This window comes from Saccopteryx bilineata, chromosome 3 (assembly GCF_036850765.1).
Source record: "Saccopteryx bilineata isolate mSacBil1 chromosome 3, mSacBil1_pri_phased_curated, whole genome shotgun sequence".
Classification (NCBI taxonomy): domain Eukaryota; kingdom Metazoa; phylum Chordata; class Mammalia; order Chiroptera; family Emballonuridae; genus Saccopteryx; species Saccopteryx bilineata.
Window position 1 is genome coordinate 158662630 of NC_089492.1, and position 19783 is coordinate 158682412.

The 19783-nt window shown below is 38.2% G+C and overlaps 1 protein-coding gene across 2 annotated transcripts in view; it reads right to left on the minus strand.

Moving 5' to 3' along the window:
• Positions 1-9556: 9556 nt before the first annotated feature.
• SLC9A4 (solute carrier family 9 member A4) overlaps positions 9557-19783 on the minus strand; it is a 72567-nt gene continuing 62340 nt past the window's right edge. For both annotated transcript variants that reach the window (XM_066267893.1, XM_066267894.1), the window contains exon 12: positions 9557-14471. In XM_066267893.1, the coding sequence (XP_066123990.1) occupies positions 14119-14471 (353 nt within the window). In that variant the 3' untranslated portion in view covers positions 9557-14118. The remainder of the gene's footprint in view (positions 14472-19783) is intronic.

A 19783-nucleotide genomic window follows, 5' to 3' on the forward strand; every position in this document is an offset into this window, starting at 1 on the left:
ATTGATAAGCAATATCTTCACTGCTTTTCAAGAAATATATCTCTTATTTTCCCAACAACTCACATGTCCATCATCATCTTTGGGATGAGAAATGCATAACTTGCCCAACATTATAAATGTAAAAGCTTTCAGGCTCCAGAGCCCACACCTAAACCACTAATCTATATCTGCCTCTTCCAAAAGAAACATTTGACACCTTCTTTTCTTGGCAATTATTTCCCCACATTTGATCTCAACAATTTGTCTTACATTTTCAATTTGACATACCACTATAAAATAAGCCCCAGTCGTTATAAGGTAAATCTGGAGAGCTTTCATAAAACTGTGTCAAATCTACTGTCCATTTATACATGTGAGCCTGCATGTGTGTAATTGTATTATTTGCAAACTACTGAGGCACATGTTCTCTAACTATCACATTAATATAAAAAACACCCTTCTTGGTTTTTTTTTCCATACTCCTTTAACAAACACTTCCCCACCCAACTCAACCTATGCACTTTCCTTGTTACCAGCCTGAGCAGGGATGGTTGGCTACATTTTCTGAATATTTCCTTATCACTCTTCCTGAGTCATGTTTATCATTATTACTTTGGTTTCTTTATTCTCCTTTGTATGAGGTATCTAAGTTTCAGAGAAACTCATGCTCATTTTCTTATCTTATACCAAACCAAACATTTCCTCAGAACACTTAACAAAATTTTTATATTTAATCAACATTGATTGAGCAGAAATTTGATATATGTGACTCCCTTATCTGAGCATGTAAAGGTGAAGCTAAATGTGTTAGGTACTTGTGGGGAAAACAGCTGTGCTAGGCTTGCTCACTAGCTTACCAGCTGCAAGCACTTGGCTTGATTAGTGTGTAAGCAGTGCCACATGTAGATAGCCATGCAAGGCTATGAGTGCTTGTGGTCAGGGCGGATTGCAGATGTGGATTGTGGATTGCCTGCCCCTGACTTTGAGGGGTCATTTTGCTGTTTGTTCGCTTGCTGCCATGAGAATAGGTGTTCCCCTACCCTTTTGCTCATCTGTCATTGCGAGAATCTATTAAATGAGAATGGCCCAATTCTCTCAGGCTTTGCAGTTTTTCTATTGTCTGCCATTCATTTATTTTTGCCTTTACTTCCTTTGCCTTTGGGGTAAAATTCATAAAATGTTCTCTTTGGCCAAGGTTCATAAGCTTAATAATATGTTTTCTTCTATGTAATTTATTGATTCAGATCTTATATTTAGGTCTTTGATCCATTTTGAATTAATTTTTGTACATGAGGACATTAATTTTAATTTCTAGAAAAAACCCAGAAATATAAGTCAATGAAATAGAATAGAGAGCTGGGAAATAAACCCTTACTTTATAGTAAAATAACATTTGACAAAGGAAGAGAGAAGTTACAATGGGGTGAAGACATACTATTCCATAAATGATATTAGGAAAATTAGATAGATTTATGCAAAAAAAAAAAAAATGAAACTAGACCACATTCTTGCACCATACATCAGAATAAAGTCAGAGTGGATTAAAGGCTTAAATATAAGATTTAAAACCATAAAACTCCTAGAAAAAAAAACAAGCAGTAAAATCTCGGACATTTCTCTTAGTAATACTTTTTCTTTTATATCTCAGTAGTCAAGGGTAACAGAAGAAAAAAATAAACAAATGGGACTACATCATACTAAATGGTTTTTGCACAGCAAAGAAAACCATAAACACAATGAAAAGACAACCCACTGAATGGGAAAACATATTTGCCAATGATACATCTAATAAGGGGTTAATATCCAAAATTTATAAAGAACTCACAACTCCATATAAAAACAAAAGAAAACAGAACAAAGAGTCCACTTGAAAAATGGGTAAAGAACCTGAATAAACACTTTTCTAAAGAGGACATACCGATGGCCAATAGACATATGAAAAGATGCTCAATATCACTAATTTTCAGAGAAATGCAAATTAAAACCACAATATGATACCACTTCATACCTGTCAGAATAGCTGTCATCAATAAATCAACAAAAAACAAATGTTTGTGAGGATGTAGAGAAAAGGGACCCCTTGTACACTGTTGGTGGGAATGCAGAACAAGGGCAGCCACTCTGGAAAACAGTGTGAAATTTCCTCAAAAAGTTTAAAAAATTAAGCTGCCTTATGACCCAGCAATTCCTTTTCTGGGACTATATCTGAAGAAACCCAAAACACTAATTTGAAAATAGCTATGTCCCCTGTTTTCACTGCAGCATTATCTGCAATAATTAAGCAATGGAAGCAGCCCAAGTGCCCCTCAATAGACAAGTGGATAAAAAAAGTGTGGTACATATTGTAAGGTGGTCAGCAATGGGGGAAGTTCATGGGAGGAACCAGACCCGGGAACGTTGGCTGGAGTCGCCCACATCCATGTACTCCCAAAGAAATTTCCCAGGAGTCCTTTGGAAAAGAGTGACTGTCCATCAGCCAGTGAGATTTCATCACGTCATATTAGCTCAACCACACCAGACAGGACTCTTTAAATATCTCCCACACAGTTTTATCCATGTGACTTCCCTGGCCTGTGTCCCCCAGACCAGCTGCATCAGAAACGTCTTTTCCGTTCCGAGTGCATGTGTGCCCATGGAGACCCGAGAACATCCACTTTACTTATCCATCCGGTGGCAGAGCTTGAGTTGCAGAATGTCAATTCTCAACTCTGACCACTCCGAGAACTGAGGGCAGCCATAGAGGCACAGGAATCTAAACCTAATCCAAAAACATTCCTGGAATTGCCTTATCCAAAATCTCTCCCTCCCTAAAGAAGAAGAAACTGTTCTTCTTCTCCACTGTGGCCAGGCCACAGAACCCACTGGATAATCAAACCAGGTAGCCTCCTGAAGGGACTATCAGTTTTAACACCCTCACCAATTTAACTATCGCCAAAAGAACTGGGAACTGGTTAAAGATCCCTTACATTCAGAGGTTTTAGTTATTTGCGCTCCCATCCTAATCTCTGTGCCACCTGCTACACGGTGCAGCTTTCTTAGGCCAAAAAAACCTCACCTAAACCCTCCGCTCTTAATCTTTCCTTCTTTGCTGATTCTCAACTCTCTCCCCCTCCTGCCTGACCCCTGGGGCGCTCTTCTCTCGGGACTCCTCTCTGGTCCCTCTGCAGACCTCTTTTGCTCGGGTCTCTTCCCTCCAAGAGCCCCTTCTCCTCCCTTCGCTGGATCCTGCCTGCAGCTGCCCACTGAGCCCTGCCCTGACTGCAAGCAGCCCCATCACTGGCAGAATGATTGCCCCTTGTGGGCAACTGGCTCATCCTCAGCTCCTCTTCATGGAGGATGGGCCACCCAAATGGGAGAAACCCAAAATACTAATTTGAAAATAGCTATGTCCCCTGTTTTCACTGCAGCATTATCTACAATAATTAAGCAATGGAAGCAGCCCAAGTGCCCCTCAATAGACAAGTGGATAAAAAAAAAAGTGTGGTACATATTGTAAGGTGGTCAGAAATGGGGGAAGTTCATGTGAGGAACCAGACCCGGGAACGTTGGCTGGAGTCACGCACATCCAATCTAGCCAGGTGGGCCCACTGCTCGAACTCCTAGACATCATGAATGACTGACATGGCCTGGACTCGGAGACCCCCCCATCATCCTCACCAAACTCCAGGGTAATGCTGCAAATAGCGGGTAAGTTCATCTCATTTCTTGTGGACACAAGAGCTGCCTTCTCTCTTTTGCCATCACACCCTGGACTTCTAGTTCCCTCACAGGTCTCGGTTTTGGGAGTGAATGTGACCCCTTTCCCCTTCACACACCACCTCTGACATGCAGTTTGGACGGAATCCCCTTTTTGCACTCCTTCTTAGTTATGCCATCATACCCTGTACCCCTCCTATCTTGGAGCACTGTACAAAGTCTTGAAGCCATGATCCAGCTGATGACATCTTCCTTACTACCAAGGGCTACCCCATAATCAATGCTACCTTCATTTCTAACCATGTCTCTCGCCTCAAGCTTGCCCCCATGCAGGACCACTGGCAGTTGGAACAGGTGTTCCTCATGACTACCCTCAAAACCACCACCTTCCGATCTCCCCCTCCCCACAATGCCCCTAACCATCAGGAAGTAGCCAGATGAATAAGCGGCCCCCCCTAACTAACACAAAAGGTCGAAATATAAGGTGTTCAGCAATGGGGGAAGGTTACGTGAGGAACCCAGACCTGGGAACTTTGGCTGGAGCCACCCACACCCATGGTCACCAAAAGAAACTTCCTAGGAGTCCTTTGGAAAAAAGCAACTGTCCATCAGCCAGTGAGATTTTACCATGCCATATTAGCTCGGTCACACTAGACAGGATCCTTTAAATATCTCCCACGCAGTTTTATCCATGCGACTTCCCTGGCCTGTGTCCCTGAAATCAAGGGACATCGTTCGGGAAGCGCTCTGTACTTAATAAAGCTTTTTCTTATCCACACTTCGTGGCTACGCCCCTTCCTTCTTCCTCGGCCTGAAAAATGCCTTACACATATATGTAGTGCAATATCAATTATAAAAAAGTTGGAAGTAACTTAAAAGTAAACAAAGAGACAATTCATAGGATAAGAGAGGGTTTTAAACATACAGCTAAAATGAACTGTATCCTAAGACATTTGCAGACAAAGTCATTTATGATGAAATGGTAGCCCCTGCTGATCTCATGAGAGTTCCTCAGCTGAATCAGTAGAGTATGTGGGTTCTTTAAATAGCAAATCCACTGGTAAAGCCCAGGACAAAAGAGTCAGATTTGAATAAGATGCAAATTTGAGCAGCAGACTAATCTGAATAAGGCTAGTTGGTCCCCTTTGCTGGAGAAACAGGAGCTTTCTGCATTGTAGTACTTCCCACCAGTTTTTCCCAAATGGAAATTTAGGTTCACAGCATTAGGATCTAAACAATGTAACTTTCTCTCATTTCTATAATAATTTTAATCTACTCTTTCTTTATTATTATTAAATGAGAGGTGGGAAGCAGAGAGGCAGAGACAGACTCCCAGATGTGTCCCGACCTGATTCACCCAGCAAGTTCCCTATAGGGCAATACTCTGCCCATCTGGGGCTGCTGCTCAGTTGTTGGTCAACTGAGTTATTTCAGTGCCTGAGGCGAGGCCATGGAGCCGTCCTCAGCACTTGGGGCCATGGCTGTGGGAGAAGAGAAGAGAGAGAGAGAGAGAGAAGATGGGGGAAGGGTGGAAAAGCAGATGGTTGCTTCTTCTGTGTGCCCTGACCAGGAATTGAACCTGGGACTTTCACACACTGGGCCAATGTTCTACAACTGAGCCAGCCTGCCAGGGCCTTAATCTGCTCTTAACACTTTGTTTTAAGCTTTCATTGTCTTTGAATTATTTTGTTTGAATTACAATTCTGTAAATTGAGAAAGCTGACAGTATTGCAAAGAATTCTTGTTCATAAACATAGAAATGGATTCTGTCAGCAGAGGGAGATAACCGATTTCACTTCCCATTGTGTTAAATGCTTTCTTGAATCTATTGGTTTAATTTCATTTTAATATTTCTGGCTGCCTATAAAAGTATGGCATTTTCAATTCTCCTCTGAGACACTATGTTGGTTTTCTCATTAATTAATGAGTTAAATACATTCTTTAGCAAGCATTAATTTTATTTTAAACAATTGTAATTTTGCTTTAAAAAAATGCATTCATGGGGTATGGTCAGTCTGACTCCAGAACCCACATTCTAACAACAAAACCATAGTAACACCCTTACTATAGTAAAGTTTTATTTTGTACTAACAATATCACAAACATTCTAACACATGTGGTTTTAAACCTGTGTGTTCCAGAACACCACTGTGCTACAAGAATTTTTAAAACATGCAGTACCTGACTCTATAGGCAGGGGCACTGACCTCTTTTCCCTTAGATTGTCAAATAAAAAAAATGACAAAAGCCAACATAACAATAGCAGCCCAGTGTGAATGAATTAAAATATCAATTTTTTGTCAGATTGGCAAAAAATATATATCTTGGTGTGCCACAGAATTTTAGTAATTTATAGTGTGCCATGCAATAAAACAAGTTTAAAATCATTGCATTAGCTGGGTGAAGGGGATGAAAGGATTGAGCAAAAAAAGGACAAGAAAAAAAAAGAAAGAAAGAAACTCACAAACATGGACAACGGTGTGGTAATTATGGGGTTGGGAGTGGAAGGCAGAGGAGGTTATAAGGAAGATAAATGGTGATGGATGAAGACTTGACCTGGGGGCGGGGTGGACAACATAGTGTACAGAGATGTGTTGTAGAACTGGGCACTTGGAACCTGTATAATTATGTTAACCAGTATCAACCCAATAAATTCAATTTAAAGAAAAAGAAAGTTGTTTCTCTAACAGCTTGAAGAGGTTAAACAAGTTCTTACCCCTAGTGTTATATTTACTCCTTAAGTTCTTTCATAGCCACAAAAAATTTCTGCTTGCTTAAGACTGAAGCAGGACTCTTTACTTCAGAATTTGCTCAACTAATTCCAGAATCACAACCTCTTCAGAAGGTACAGAGAGTAAATGCCATTACTCTCAACTTAGTGATATGGAACTAACTTGCAGGGTCAAAGGGCTTGGTCAGTGTCACATGAGCACTCAGTGATGGAGCTAGTACTCCAACCCAAACCTTCTGAATCTGAATTCTTTTTTGTTGCTCTATTGGAGGAGGAGTCTGTTGGGTCATCTCCAGACAGGTGGTAATGCCCAGCGGGAAGGATTCTACTGCCAGGTGACAACATTCACTGTGAACCTGGAAACAGTTCATAAGCCCTGGGAGAATTGACCCTAGCATGCTCAACCAGGGTCTGACCACTGCTCTGAGATGTTTAGATCTTAGGACTTACTAGAATAATTAATACTGCAACATTCCCACAAGGCTTTCTTTGTGTCTGGTATTTAAAGAGTTGACTGTCTAGAAGGACACATCGGTGGTACACAAAGCCTTGCAAATAATTTATCAAATGTAACTGTGTGTAAATTTTCCTGAGTAACCAGATACCAAGAAGGGTCTAGTGGTGTGATGTAATCACAAGCATACCTTTTCTCCTGCAAGGAATTCATTATACCTACTCAAGTCATTGTAAAATCACTAACCTGATTGTGAGGTACACTCCAAATAGCTTACTTTCTCTCATTCAGCTTTGAAGAGCTCGCCATGGATGCATTTTACTTTTTAGATGTTCATTTTCATTCTTTCAGTGTTTGCCCAGATATTTTTATTTTTAACAGAGAGCTGCCTAATGCTCCACTTGCTGTGGAATAGAACTGCAAAGATTCCAGCTCATTGTCTAAATTTAGAACTTGAAATCCAACTCCAGGGGTGTGGGTGGAATGCTGCAACCATTGTCTGCTGAACTCCTTGCTCTTAAAACTGCTGGTTTGTACTGCTCCTCTATGAACAACTTTCCCTTTCCCGTGGGTATTTCCTGGGGGCGAACCTGTCCTATTGTCCCCTTGTTTTACAAATATCCCTTTTAAGAGAACAATGTATTTATCTTTCTTTCCTCTTTCTGGTTAGCTTTTTTTTTTTTAAGCTTCTTCATTTTATAACTTTGGGGACATTCTCTTCTCCACATACACACAACCTCTGTTAAAGATGGCATAGTTAGATAACAGGGCTACCTCCTGAACCAGGCCCAGGTAAGCACAAACCCTGAACAAGGGCAGCCTTCAGGGTGAAACAGTACACCAGTGAAACCAAGCACTAGAGTTTCACTTGCTCTCAGTTACCCAGAAAAATTCCTGTAAGGAAATAAAATAAATAAAACACTGTGGGCATTTCTTCCTTTTAAACTGCTCCAGGTTCGTGGTGCTAGCTGACACCTTATTTTAAAAGTTTCTAACTATTTCTATAGTATTTCCATTCATTCAAAGATAAAATTCAATAGCAATAAAAACATTAAAATAAAAAAAAATCAGTTATAATGAATGTCCTCACTTCCTTTTACTTAATCTGAGATGCACTTCTGAATCAGTGATTTGGCCAGAGTGCCTGTTTATCCTCAATTAGCACTTCAACATCAAGTGACACAGAAAGGAGACTTGTGGCTGTGGCAGAGGTGCTTACACAAGACTGAAACTAGTGCTTGACTTAGTGAAGTGCTCTGAAGAATTCAAATGACAGTGGCATAAAGCATATTCATTGGCAGGTACTCAGCACATGCTGTAGCTATGAGGGTGTTACCCTAGCTTCGTGGGTAAGTTAGTGACTTTGAGTTCAGACAGCTCTAAATGTGCATATATTGTCATTTGTGTGCCCTTGGTGAAAGCTTTTCTGAGTCTCAATTTTTTCATCTATAATAATTCATAAGATCAAGAGTTAAAATTTTAAAAACATGCATGTCAAGTTCTTCGTAAAAAGCCAGGCTTAGTACAAATAGTGGTACAGTACTTAACCATAATTTAACTTTCTCATTATATGGCTACTTCAAAAGTCAAAATCATTCTCTCTACCCTTTTAATGGTTGTTGGTTTACATTTTCATCCTAAGTAATTGCCCAGTGCGGTGTTCCAGACTTCTCAAGACTGTTGAGATCTCTGTTTGGAGACCTCATTAGGAAACCAAGAAAAAAGTTCTTTGAAAACAACATATAATTGACAAATGCAATATATATGTGCTGTATTAAAGAATGGTACAATTGAAACCTACCTAATTTTACTAATGTTATCCTGATAAATATAATAAATAAAATCAGGCACAAAACATTATCTTCAGAAATAATATTAATGACACAAATGGTTAATCCTGATCATCATCTAATTTGTAGGTCATCCATTAACTTTGTAAAAACAGATTGTTCAAAATCACATCATCTTAAACTATATTATTTGTCCATTCTAAAACCAAGGTTTTTTGTTGTTGTTGTTGTTTTGATATTATGGAGCTTCTCTGGTTTTTTTTTCCATTGGTTCTTTTTCAAGTGAGAAAGATAACTGTGTGGATTTGAGTCACTTACTAAATCCCCAGTTCTTCTCATGGAGAAAGTTTAGGTCAGTAAATATGAACAGAAAAACCTGATTTCTGAGGTTTTCCTTAGAAGTAGAGTGACCTTGGACCTGTTACTTAATCTCTCTAAACGTTTTTCATTGAAAATGGAGTGAGATTGCATTTGTATATAAAGCATTTTGAATAATGCCTGGCATATGATAAGCACACTATAAATGTTGGCTGTTATTGTTGTTCTCTTCAGGACTGATTTCTAGACCATGGAGTATATTCTTTGATTTCAGGTCCACTCGATTAGATTTGAGATCTGTATAATTGCCTAGGAACACAATAGTGATCATCTTGGTTCAGTGTACAACACTGTTTCAGTTACTTTATTGAACAAATCCTAACTTGAAGAAGGCCAGGCAATGGAAATTTTTATTTCTGACCTTTCATACTTACTTGAGCACCCCTAACTTGGAAGCTCATTAATTAGAGTCTCAGAAAGAAAAATAATTTATTAATCAAATATTGTGCACAGATGAAACAATATTATCACTTGATAATACTTGTAGTGATCCAGGCATCTCTTTTATTCCCTTTGGCTTATGGCTTAATTAACAATTAACAGTGACATGTCCTAAAAGGAAACATTCTCTCTGTACTCCTGGGTTTTCTCAGGATGAGTTAGAAATAAGACACTTGACAGAGCTTAATCAGAAAAAATCTGCAATAAACCACCTGTCTTATTTGAAAATGAAATATACTTGCAAAATCTATTGATAACACCAACAGATATTTATTAACTTTATTTATAAGTTACTTTTTTAATTTGAGAAAGTTGTGAAATATAACCAGAAACTCTTCTTTTCCCATGCTGAAAATTCTTGAACACTTATCTCTCTAGTTAATATTCATATGTTAAAAGAATTTCTTGTTTGAAAAGAAGGTCCTTTATAGAAAAAATTCAAAACTGAAAAATTAAATCCTAAGGAAAATTTTCCTCAATGAAAAGCAATGTTCCCTTTCTTCACTAAGGCACATCATGCTATGCAGAGACAGAGCTTCTAAATTCATTGTCTCTTTGAAAATATACTATGATTAGAATTGGATACCAAGGTAACTGTCCGCAAGTATAAAAATGCAATAATTTTGAAGAAATAACACAGAAATAAACAAAGTGTGATTGAAAAAACATGAATCCATACTTAGACCTTATCTCTGAGGTCTATTGATTGATGGGTGCTATATAGAGATGTGGCCAGGTAGAGTTGTGATCATGTTTTTCAATGCCCTCTATTTCTGTTACATCCTCTCACCAGTGCCCCCAAGTATCCTCTATTAAGACAATCAAATGGCCTCTCAGAAAAGACTCGGATTTCTGTAATTTATGCCTCTTTATGTTATCCAATTAATGTATGTCTTATCTTATGAATACATTTTTAGCCCAAATAATTATGAATTTTAGTGATCCAGCTCTCAACATAAAACACACATTAATATAAGAATTTTACATATCTGATATTATTGAATCTTTATTCTCATTTTATGATGTAGATAAAATTGAAAGTTTAAAATTTTTATTTATTTATTCCTTTTTAGAGAGGGAGAGAAAGAGAGAGAGAGGAGTAGTTGGAAGCATCTATTCCCATATGTGCCTTGACTAGGCAAGACCAGGGTTTCAAACCAGCAACCTCAGTGTTCCAGGTCAACTCTTTACCCACTGCACCACCACAGGTCAGGCATGTAGATAAAATTAATACCTTGGAATATTAACAATAAATTTTATCTCAAGGAGGATAATTAAATAGCCCAAGGGGGCTTACAAGTACAAGTGGTCTGACTTCAGCACCTGAGCTCTGAACGAGCTATATTGATTTAAAAATCTAAATGCTCTAAGTGGCAGGTATCTAAACAGGAAAGGAGGTCTTCTGGTGACTTTCTTGGGACTGAAACCAACAGTTTGAGCTGAAGACCTGAGCTCTGCCACATACCTGCCATAATAGTCACTTGTTATATAGCAGTGGTAATTCTATCATGGAATTCAGGTGGTAACCCCAGCCCTCTTCCCATGACCCTTTAACTTTTCCAAGAAGAGAAGTACAGAAGTATATGGGCTTCATGAGCAAGAAAAAGATGAAGGAAATATAAAAAGTGTTCAGGATATCAGCTTTTTTCTGTAATAGCAGTTCCCTTTTTGCAACCAATGGCCAGAGTTTCTTTTTTATTAGATTGATTAAAGACAAAAGAGGTACCCATGGCATCACATCAAGGCTGGGAAAGATGAATAAGAACATTTAACTCATCTGAAACACCAGAAAACATGTCAAAAACCTTAAGGTGGAAAGCCTGTCTGTGTAGACAAATACAAGAAAAGGCTGCATTACTCAACTTCAGAATTCATAGAAATCCAAAACCATTCAGCCTAGCACTGTAAATAGGTTTGAGAAAGAAAGAAAGAAAGAAAAAAGCAAAACAAAATAAACTTATGAAGAAAAATTAAAACTTTATAAGTTATGTATTCAATTTTTTGAGGTTGAAGATAAAAGGGAAAATCCAGCCACTGGCAGAGAAGGTAGTCTGCTCAGTGGACCAGACGCCAGGCCTAGGAGAACACCCCTTGTAGAATTCCCTCCCCTCCCTGAGATGAGTAAGGAAGAAAAACATGATCTTCCTCAACACTCAGGAGGAAACTTTTTCTGCTAAACCATGTGGTGCCTGCTCAAAAACTCATCATGCAAAACTGATACCTGAGTATTCTTCAAGCACTTACACTCTCAGCTAATCCTCAGAGTCACTAATGGAATGAAGATCAGATCACATGCATTTTGAAACAATCTTGGATAATAAACAAAGAGGGTGTTTCCACCATGAGCTCCCCAAGTCCACCAGAGCTACCAAGACCATTTGCGCCCTCAACCTGCCTGATCTTTCAAGCAAGAGCTCCAGGGCTACTTCCTAGACTTGGGCAGCCCTAACCAGACAGTGACTGGAAAAACAAGAGCCTTGGAAAGAACAACTCCATTATGACTTCTACCAGTCAAAAGAGAAAATTTCTCTCTACTCACAAAATACTATCACAACTGTCCCAAAATGGAACCAGCATCTCAGAGAAAAATAGTAGAGGTTAGATGTCTCCTATTAATTTTTAGACCTTGGTAGTGACTCCAGGAAGGGACCTTCTCAATTTGGATTTCTGGTGTTATGTGGGTAGTCCAGGAAGGGATGTAGGTATTTTCCACCTCTCAAGAGTCAGCTCTGTGTATGGATTTGGAAAGGGAATTCTGATGACTCTAGTTTAACGATAATGACTCACTGACTCCTTCTCCAGGGACATAGATTTTTTTTCTGTGGCTTTGACTGCAGGTTTATTTAAAAGAAAAACCCAGAGATCTCCTGGTTTTATGTGTGCTTCTTCTAAACCTTTGGGTTGATTGCTATTATGTGATAGTATACAGTTTTATTAAAATCCAAAAATTTAGGAAACTTAGAAGCATTCTTATATTTCAGATTCAGAAGAATAAAGACAAGTAGCTCTTTTGACTGCCATTTCTACCACTGCAGCAGGAACCTGAGTGAATGCCATTCACAAATTGTAAATCCGTGGAAAGTCATATATCTTTCATCAGTCACTGACACCCATGGGTCAACACTACAGGATGAGCCTGCGTCCTTCAAGAGAAAGGAGATACTCAATGTCATCAGGTAGTTTCTCAAGATTTCATTCTGTCACCTAGAAAATAAGAATGCCTGACATCTTCTTTAACCTATTTTTCAGCTGAAAAATGTTATTGTTACTTCATTTATTGAAAATTTACTATGTACAAGGCACTATAGTAACAACAACATAGCCAAAGTAAACAGAAAAAAAGATAAAACAGGAGATAAAAAAGACACAACTGATAAATGGATAAATTTAAAATAAATAAATTATGCTTCCCATACTTTAAACCAAAACCATGGAAGTGAACACACACACGTGTAAGTGTAATTCCCAGGTAAGTTCCATGACATGTCCAAAGTGCTGTGGGGGCCCCAAGGAAGAAGGGAATCACTTGTTCATTTCTCATTAAGGGAATCAAGGCAGGTCTAAGAAGCTGGGTGAATTGGATCATGACCTTTAAAAGGGTATAGTTAAATTAGTTGTGGATGATTGGAGATGTCAAGCACAACAATGATAAAGTGCATTATGATTAATTGATTACTATAGATTAGCCATTTGGCACAATAAATAGTACTTAATAAATTTTTATTCTATATGTAGCCAGAAGAAAGAGAAGGAAAAGAGAGGAAAGAGGAAGGAAAGATAAAGTCATCTAGTAAAATTGGTGAGTTGAAGTGTGAGTTTCAAGGTCAATAAAGATGAAACAATAAAGATATAAAATTAAATTGGAAAATAGTTTCAATCCTTAGGACAAAATATCATACCCTACAAATGTACATCTAATGAACACCTCTTGTTTATGTCATTGCTATTTAAGGTCCATTTATGGCTATTTTGTTTCCAATTTTTGTTTTTAAAATAAGTGCTCCAATTATGAAACAGATAAGCCAGAAATTAAGATAAAACAGAAATTAAGTTTTCAAATTAATGTTTCAGTCTTTACACATCTGTCTATTGTTGCTACTGGTTCAATATAACAACATTATGACAAATTTTTCCTCTCCCCATAAATATAATTATTGAATAGTGCATTCAAATTCAAAACCAAATGCATTCTTTTGGGAGGAAAGTCAATTAGCTTATAAAGCCAGCAACTCACCACTTGACCTTAGGCAAGATGTCCTCATTTGTAACCTCCTGGAATTGGGTCAGAATTTTCTAGGCCTTCTCTTAGGTCTACCTTGATTTTAAGTTATACATGCACACTGTCAAAGTGAATTACCAATCATGTTGTATCTCAATAAATTAAACAGATCACACACTCTTAGAAATTTCCCGGGTGATGAATGTTTGTCACTCACAGGGAATTATCTACAAAGTACACCGGCTAAGAATATGGTACTGCCTATAAGCTAGTGCTCCCAATCCTCCAAAAAAATCCCTGCCTTTTAGGATGTATGTCTAATAACTTCAAAAAAAGTAAACTTAATAAATTTCTTCAGAATTCTAAAAAATCTTCTTTTACAATAAGGAGCTAGCCACTTGAGAAGCACAGAAACAATCTTATGCACAAACTATTTCCTTTGGAGCAAAGGCCTGTGGAAGCTGTAGTATTCCCTTCTGTGTCTGTGCTCTGCTGACCATCTGGACCCAGCTGCTGAGATCTCTTCTGCGCTCTCTTCTCCAGATTCATATTCCTCATCTACTGCATAAAATAGCGGTTTGGGCCTTAAAACCGCCCTTCTACCTCCACCAGCATGTTCTTGGCTTGTGCCTCTTTGATAGCCAAAGTTGGATGGCTTCCCTCTTCTGTTTAAATTCTTTATTGGGATTATTTCTTGTGTCAGCTTTCTTTCTTGAAGCCTGATTGTTTGAGAGTGTGCAGTGAACATGACCAAGGAGAGTTCTGAATCGCTGCTGTCCTTATCTAGGAAATTATGAAAAGAAAGGGTGAGAAGAAGACCTAAGATCAGAATGAAGACAATACCCAGATTGTAAAATCTCAGAATGAAACTGCCATTTTTGAGGCTCCAACTCTAACTCTCAGCTTTCTTTTTTTTTATCTTATTTTTATTAATTTTAATGCAGTGACATTGATAAATCAGGGTACATATGTTCCGAGAAAACATCTCCAGATTATTTTGACCTTTGATTATGCTGCATACCCCTCACTCAAAGTCAAATCGTCCTCCGTCACCTTCTATCTGGTTTTCTTTGTGCCCCTACCCTCCCCCCACTCCCTCTCTCTCCTTCCTCGCCCTTTCCCCACCCCTCCATCGCACTCCCTGTTACCATCACATTCTTGTCCATGTCTCTGAGTCTCATTTTTATGTCCCATCTATGCATTGGTTCACTCAGCTTTCTTATCGGCATGATTTCCTCTTTAAAGGGATGAGCAATGAAGTTGACCCTTGAACAACGTGGTAATTAGGAGTACCAACACCCTGTATGTCGTAAATTCATGTGTAACTTTTGACTCCCCCAAGAAACTTTACTAAACCTTACTGTTGAGTGGAAACCTTGAAAATAACATTAATAGTCAATTAACACATAATTTGTACATTAGATATAATTCTAGAACTTATAATAAAGTAAGTTAAATAAAAGACAATCTCATTAAGAAAGTCATAAGGAAGAGAAAATACATTTATGGCACTGTACATATTTATTTTAAAAATCCAGGTATGAGTGGGTCTGTGCAGGTCAAACTTGTGCTGTTCCAACATCTACTGTAGAAGTTATATGTGCAGTGTTATAAATAAACAGAAACATATGAAAATGAATATCAAACTTGTCTCCTCCAGGTCAGTAGGAAGTGATTTTTATAAAATCAGAACAATAAGCCTTAAGGCACAAAGATACTTTGTGTTTTCAAAACCAATGTTAAACTGAAGGTTACATGATACTGTGATGTGAAAAAGGCTGTTTTTATCCAGTTTTTTTTTTATTTTTCAACCAGTGGTTACCAGAAGGGTTTAATCTGAGTTTGTTCCCTTTTTTAACCTTGAACTAGCCAATCTTAGAAAAACAGAGATGCGTGTGGGCACAGTAGAGAGCCATGTATGGCCAAGCAACTCTAACTAGGAGCTTTCATGTCAAAAGAGGTAAGAAGATGAGCAGATTGTGGCTGGCACTCAGTGGCAATGATGAAGAGCAAGTCCATGCACTGGAAACTTACTTTGTGTTTGTCCCTGTGTGAATAATTCTACATCTATTATGTCGATTAATCTTCATTATAACCCTTTGTGATGAGAACAATTATGATGCTTGTTTCTTAGGTGAAGGTTTCAGGAAGTTCAGTGACTTTCAGTATCACACCGAAGATAAGAAAGGAGTTTGAGCAGGACCTGTCCAGCTGCTCATCCACTCTCCAGCAGGCTATCACTGTCTCATCTATACATGTCATGTGTGGGTCAGAAAAGCTATGTCACGAGAGGAGAAAAGACATTGGGAATCTATGTAATGTATCCTCTTGGATGTCTTTCAAATACCTATGCCATGCCCAGGGTATAGCCTTTTCCTTCACTGTGTACATATCCTCCAAGGAATATTTTTACAATCTTTTAAATTCTCATTTCCTCAGGTTTTATCCTTGTAAATTTATTTTCCCTTTAAATATTCTCCTGAGAATTTAGGTATTTTTCAGGCCTTTTATCTAAATATGAAAAAGTTATTTTCCCCACTTTCTATTCCCTCCTAAAGAAAGCAAAGCAAAGCAAATTGAAAAGATCCCCAGAGCTAGAGCTAACATGCACACAGGTTTATACTTGAAAAAATGTATGCAGAATAGAGAACATCATAAAACTTTAAATACTCTTTTCAATAATTTTTATTTTATTTTCATAATATGACCAAATTATCCTGAGAAAGTAGTCTGTAAATTGAGAGGGACAGAAGGCTGGAACCAATGCTCTGAATTAAGAAAGTATTTGTATATTATTTGTCCACTTTTTCACAACTTCTCTTTAATCTGTGCTCTACAATCTGGCCTGGGACCCAAGTTCCTCTTGATCTTTTGGTGCCTTGAACACTACCTGGGCATTACCTAAAACAGCAATGGCAAGAATGCGTCTGCCCCAAGGGCTTATCCTTTCTCTTGCTCTAGTCGCCATTGACTAGAGTGGGTTATTGAAAAGTGGGTTTCATGCACCAGAAAGAGGCTTGGGCAGGTAACTTGCAATAAAATCATTAGATCTATCCAAAATGGGAGAAAGTGGTTCTCTGGAAAGCAGAAGAAGGAAGAGTAGAGACTGTGCTTTGTTCAGTGGTTCTCCAGGTCAGCACCAAGGCAACTTAGTTCCAGGCAGAGATCAGTGAAGACCTTTGTAGCAAAATCTGAATATCTATTCTTCTATCTGCCACCTGATCAGATCATTAACTTCTGGACATGCACCCTGGGGCTGAGTGAAGGCTAGAACTTAATACGTAGGATGAAAGCGGACTTCTGATACAGATCCAGACCCCCAGTGCAACCCTTCCCCTCATTTCCTCCTCGTGATTTGCTTTAGTTGCAGTAAAATATACATAACAGAAAATTTAGCATTTGAACCATGCTTTTGACTTGTAACCATTTTTAGGTTGTATAGTTCTGAGCACTAAGTGCATTCACACTGTTGCACAGCTGTCACCACCATTCAGGTACAGAATTCTTTTGTCGTCCCCAACCCATATGGGTTTTTAGCAGTCTCGGGCGGGCACAGGAAAGGTGTGCAGGCAGGACTTCCATACTTGTAACATCAAGTGAACCTCAAGGGCACAGGAATGTTGCAAGAGTGTGTGCAGACTCCCACACCAGCAGGGAGCTACCAGACATCTAGAGTAAGGGATGTAGGGCAATGGGAGAGCGAAGAAGGAAAGTGCTTTCCAATTCATAGCCTGGTTAGCGAGGGATCACCTGCTGGATGAACATTTCCCTCTGTGTTCTCCCATAGGGCCCCTCTGCCCATTCCCTGATCTCATCTGGTGCAGAAAGACTTCAAGGATTTAAGTAACTACACCCAGATACACACTGAGGACCATCTCAGTCTCACAATGATTATTATTATAATTCTTTAAAATTTATTAAGGATAAGTCCTACTTTATTACTTTTCCTTATCAGGTTTCTAGGTTGTCCATTCTTTTCACTCACTTAATAAAATTTAGAATGAGTTGAGCACATTTGAAAAAAAAGAATTGGTACAAAGACTTTATTTTATTTCTAGATTAATTCATGTACAACATTTCTGGTGTGTTGTCTTCTTTTCTAAAAACATCTTTATGTACCTATGTCAAGTCCTCTTTGATATTCCTCAATAGTAATAACAATAATAATGGCTAATATTTATTGTACATTTACTTGGTGCCAAGCACTGTTCTAAGAGATTTTTGTGTATCAATTGACTTCATATCTGGACAACACTTTTGTATATGGAAAGTACCAATATTCTCCTCTTTATAGAGAGGAAATGAAAGTATAGAGGGGTAGAGTTTTATGTTTTCTTCAGCTAAGTCCTTGTTGGGCAGATAAAATATATTATGCTCACTTTGTTAAAGATGGCACTGCCCACGTAGAGACCCGTCACCCAGGTGATATTAAAGTGTGTTGGGGACCGGCTGTGGGCAGGCAGAATCCTTGTAGCCTGGGGCTTGGTTTTACCTAAGCCTTTCCCACTCTTTTTGATGTGGGGTGGTGCAATCCCTTCATGACTCAGATATGTGACTTTGTATTAGAGACTTTCCTATTTTGTATATTGGATTAAAGGTTTTGATTTCTACACTATAAAATGGGGGCAGAACAGGAGCTTGAGCTCTTGGTTCCTGAGATTATCATTAGAGGAGAGAGCAGAGAGGAGAGCAGAGAAAGGCCACATGGAGGAGGCCAGGAGAAGCAGCCAAGATGGTGGAGTGTTGAGTGAGAAGCCAGTTTGTGCAGAGTTTGTGCAGGGAGAATGAAGGAGATAGGGAACAGAGGTAAATAAGTCTGGTGAGCTAGAAACCTTTGATTCTAGGAAACTCAGATAAGTCAGTAGCTTTGTGAGCACTGAATATGAGTGGGTTTTGGAGCTCAGTGTGTGTTTTTACTTGCTCGCTGGCGGCAAGCTAGAATTAAAGATGATAGTCCACCAGTTTTTGGCTTCATTGTTTCTTTGTCGACTGTCCAAATCCAGTGCGAACCTGCATGGGCCAGGCGGCTGTGATGGTGGCCCTGGCTACTGGTCATACAGTCCTAAACATATTTTCCTGCGATTTTATGATTTTTACTGAAAGTATGAGTAAGATACCTTTTAGGATATCTATTGAAAAGATAAGGTCTTTTGACCTACTAATCTGGTGAATAATTAATGTTAATACATTTCTAAATGATAAACAACCTCACCTCTGGAATAAATTCCACTTTGTAAGATGTAGCATTCCTTTATTGTTCTCCTATATTTTATGTATAATGCTTTATTTAAGATTTGTATGTTAGTGCTCAGGGAAATTATTTTCTCTACTATAGCATGTGAAATTGATGTTCATCTCATAAGAAATGATTGTAAGACTTTCATGCTTTATATTTACTACAACAACATAAATACCACCAGATGATTCATAGCAGGAAGATTTTTAAACCATTCCATTGTACACCCCGTAACTGGTGCTCTTTTATTTGTTTGCTTTTGTTTGTGGAATAACTCTTTCGTAACATAAAATAATACTAGTCACAAGACTGATCTAAGAAAAGATGACTAGACCAAGAAGACAGACATGAGAGTGAAATGCTCTCAGGATAAATAACTTCAGGACAACAAAGGTGGCATTTCACCTTAAAAAAAAAAAAGGCTTTAGGACAGAAACACAACCATTTGAAAACAGTGTCTATCTTAATCTGCATAAAGATAAATCTCAGATGACTTTAAGTTTATATGAGAAAGTCAAACTATTAAAGTTCTAGATGGAATTTTTGGGTAAATCAGTTTCTAATTATTCTGTAGAAGATCAAGCATACTTGATAAATCAAAACCTGAATGGAAAGCCTGTCTAAAAATTAAAAAATAAATGTGAGACTTCAGGAAAAGTCATTAGCAACAAATACAAGATAATAGATGATATCCTTGTTATATAATGTTCTTTAAATCCAACTTAAAAAAACAAACAACCAAATAAGAAAAAAATGAACAAAGCAAAAACAGAAACTTCCCCAAAGGAAATACAGTTATTTCTAAAATTCTGAAAAGATGTTAAACTATACTAAAAATAAAAAGATTCATATAAAAATT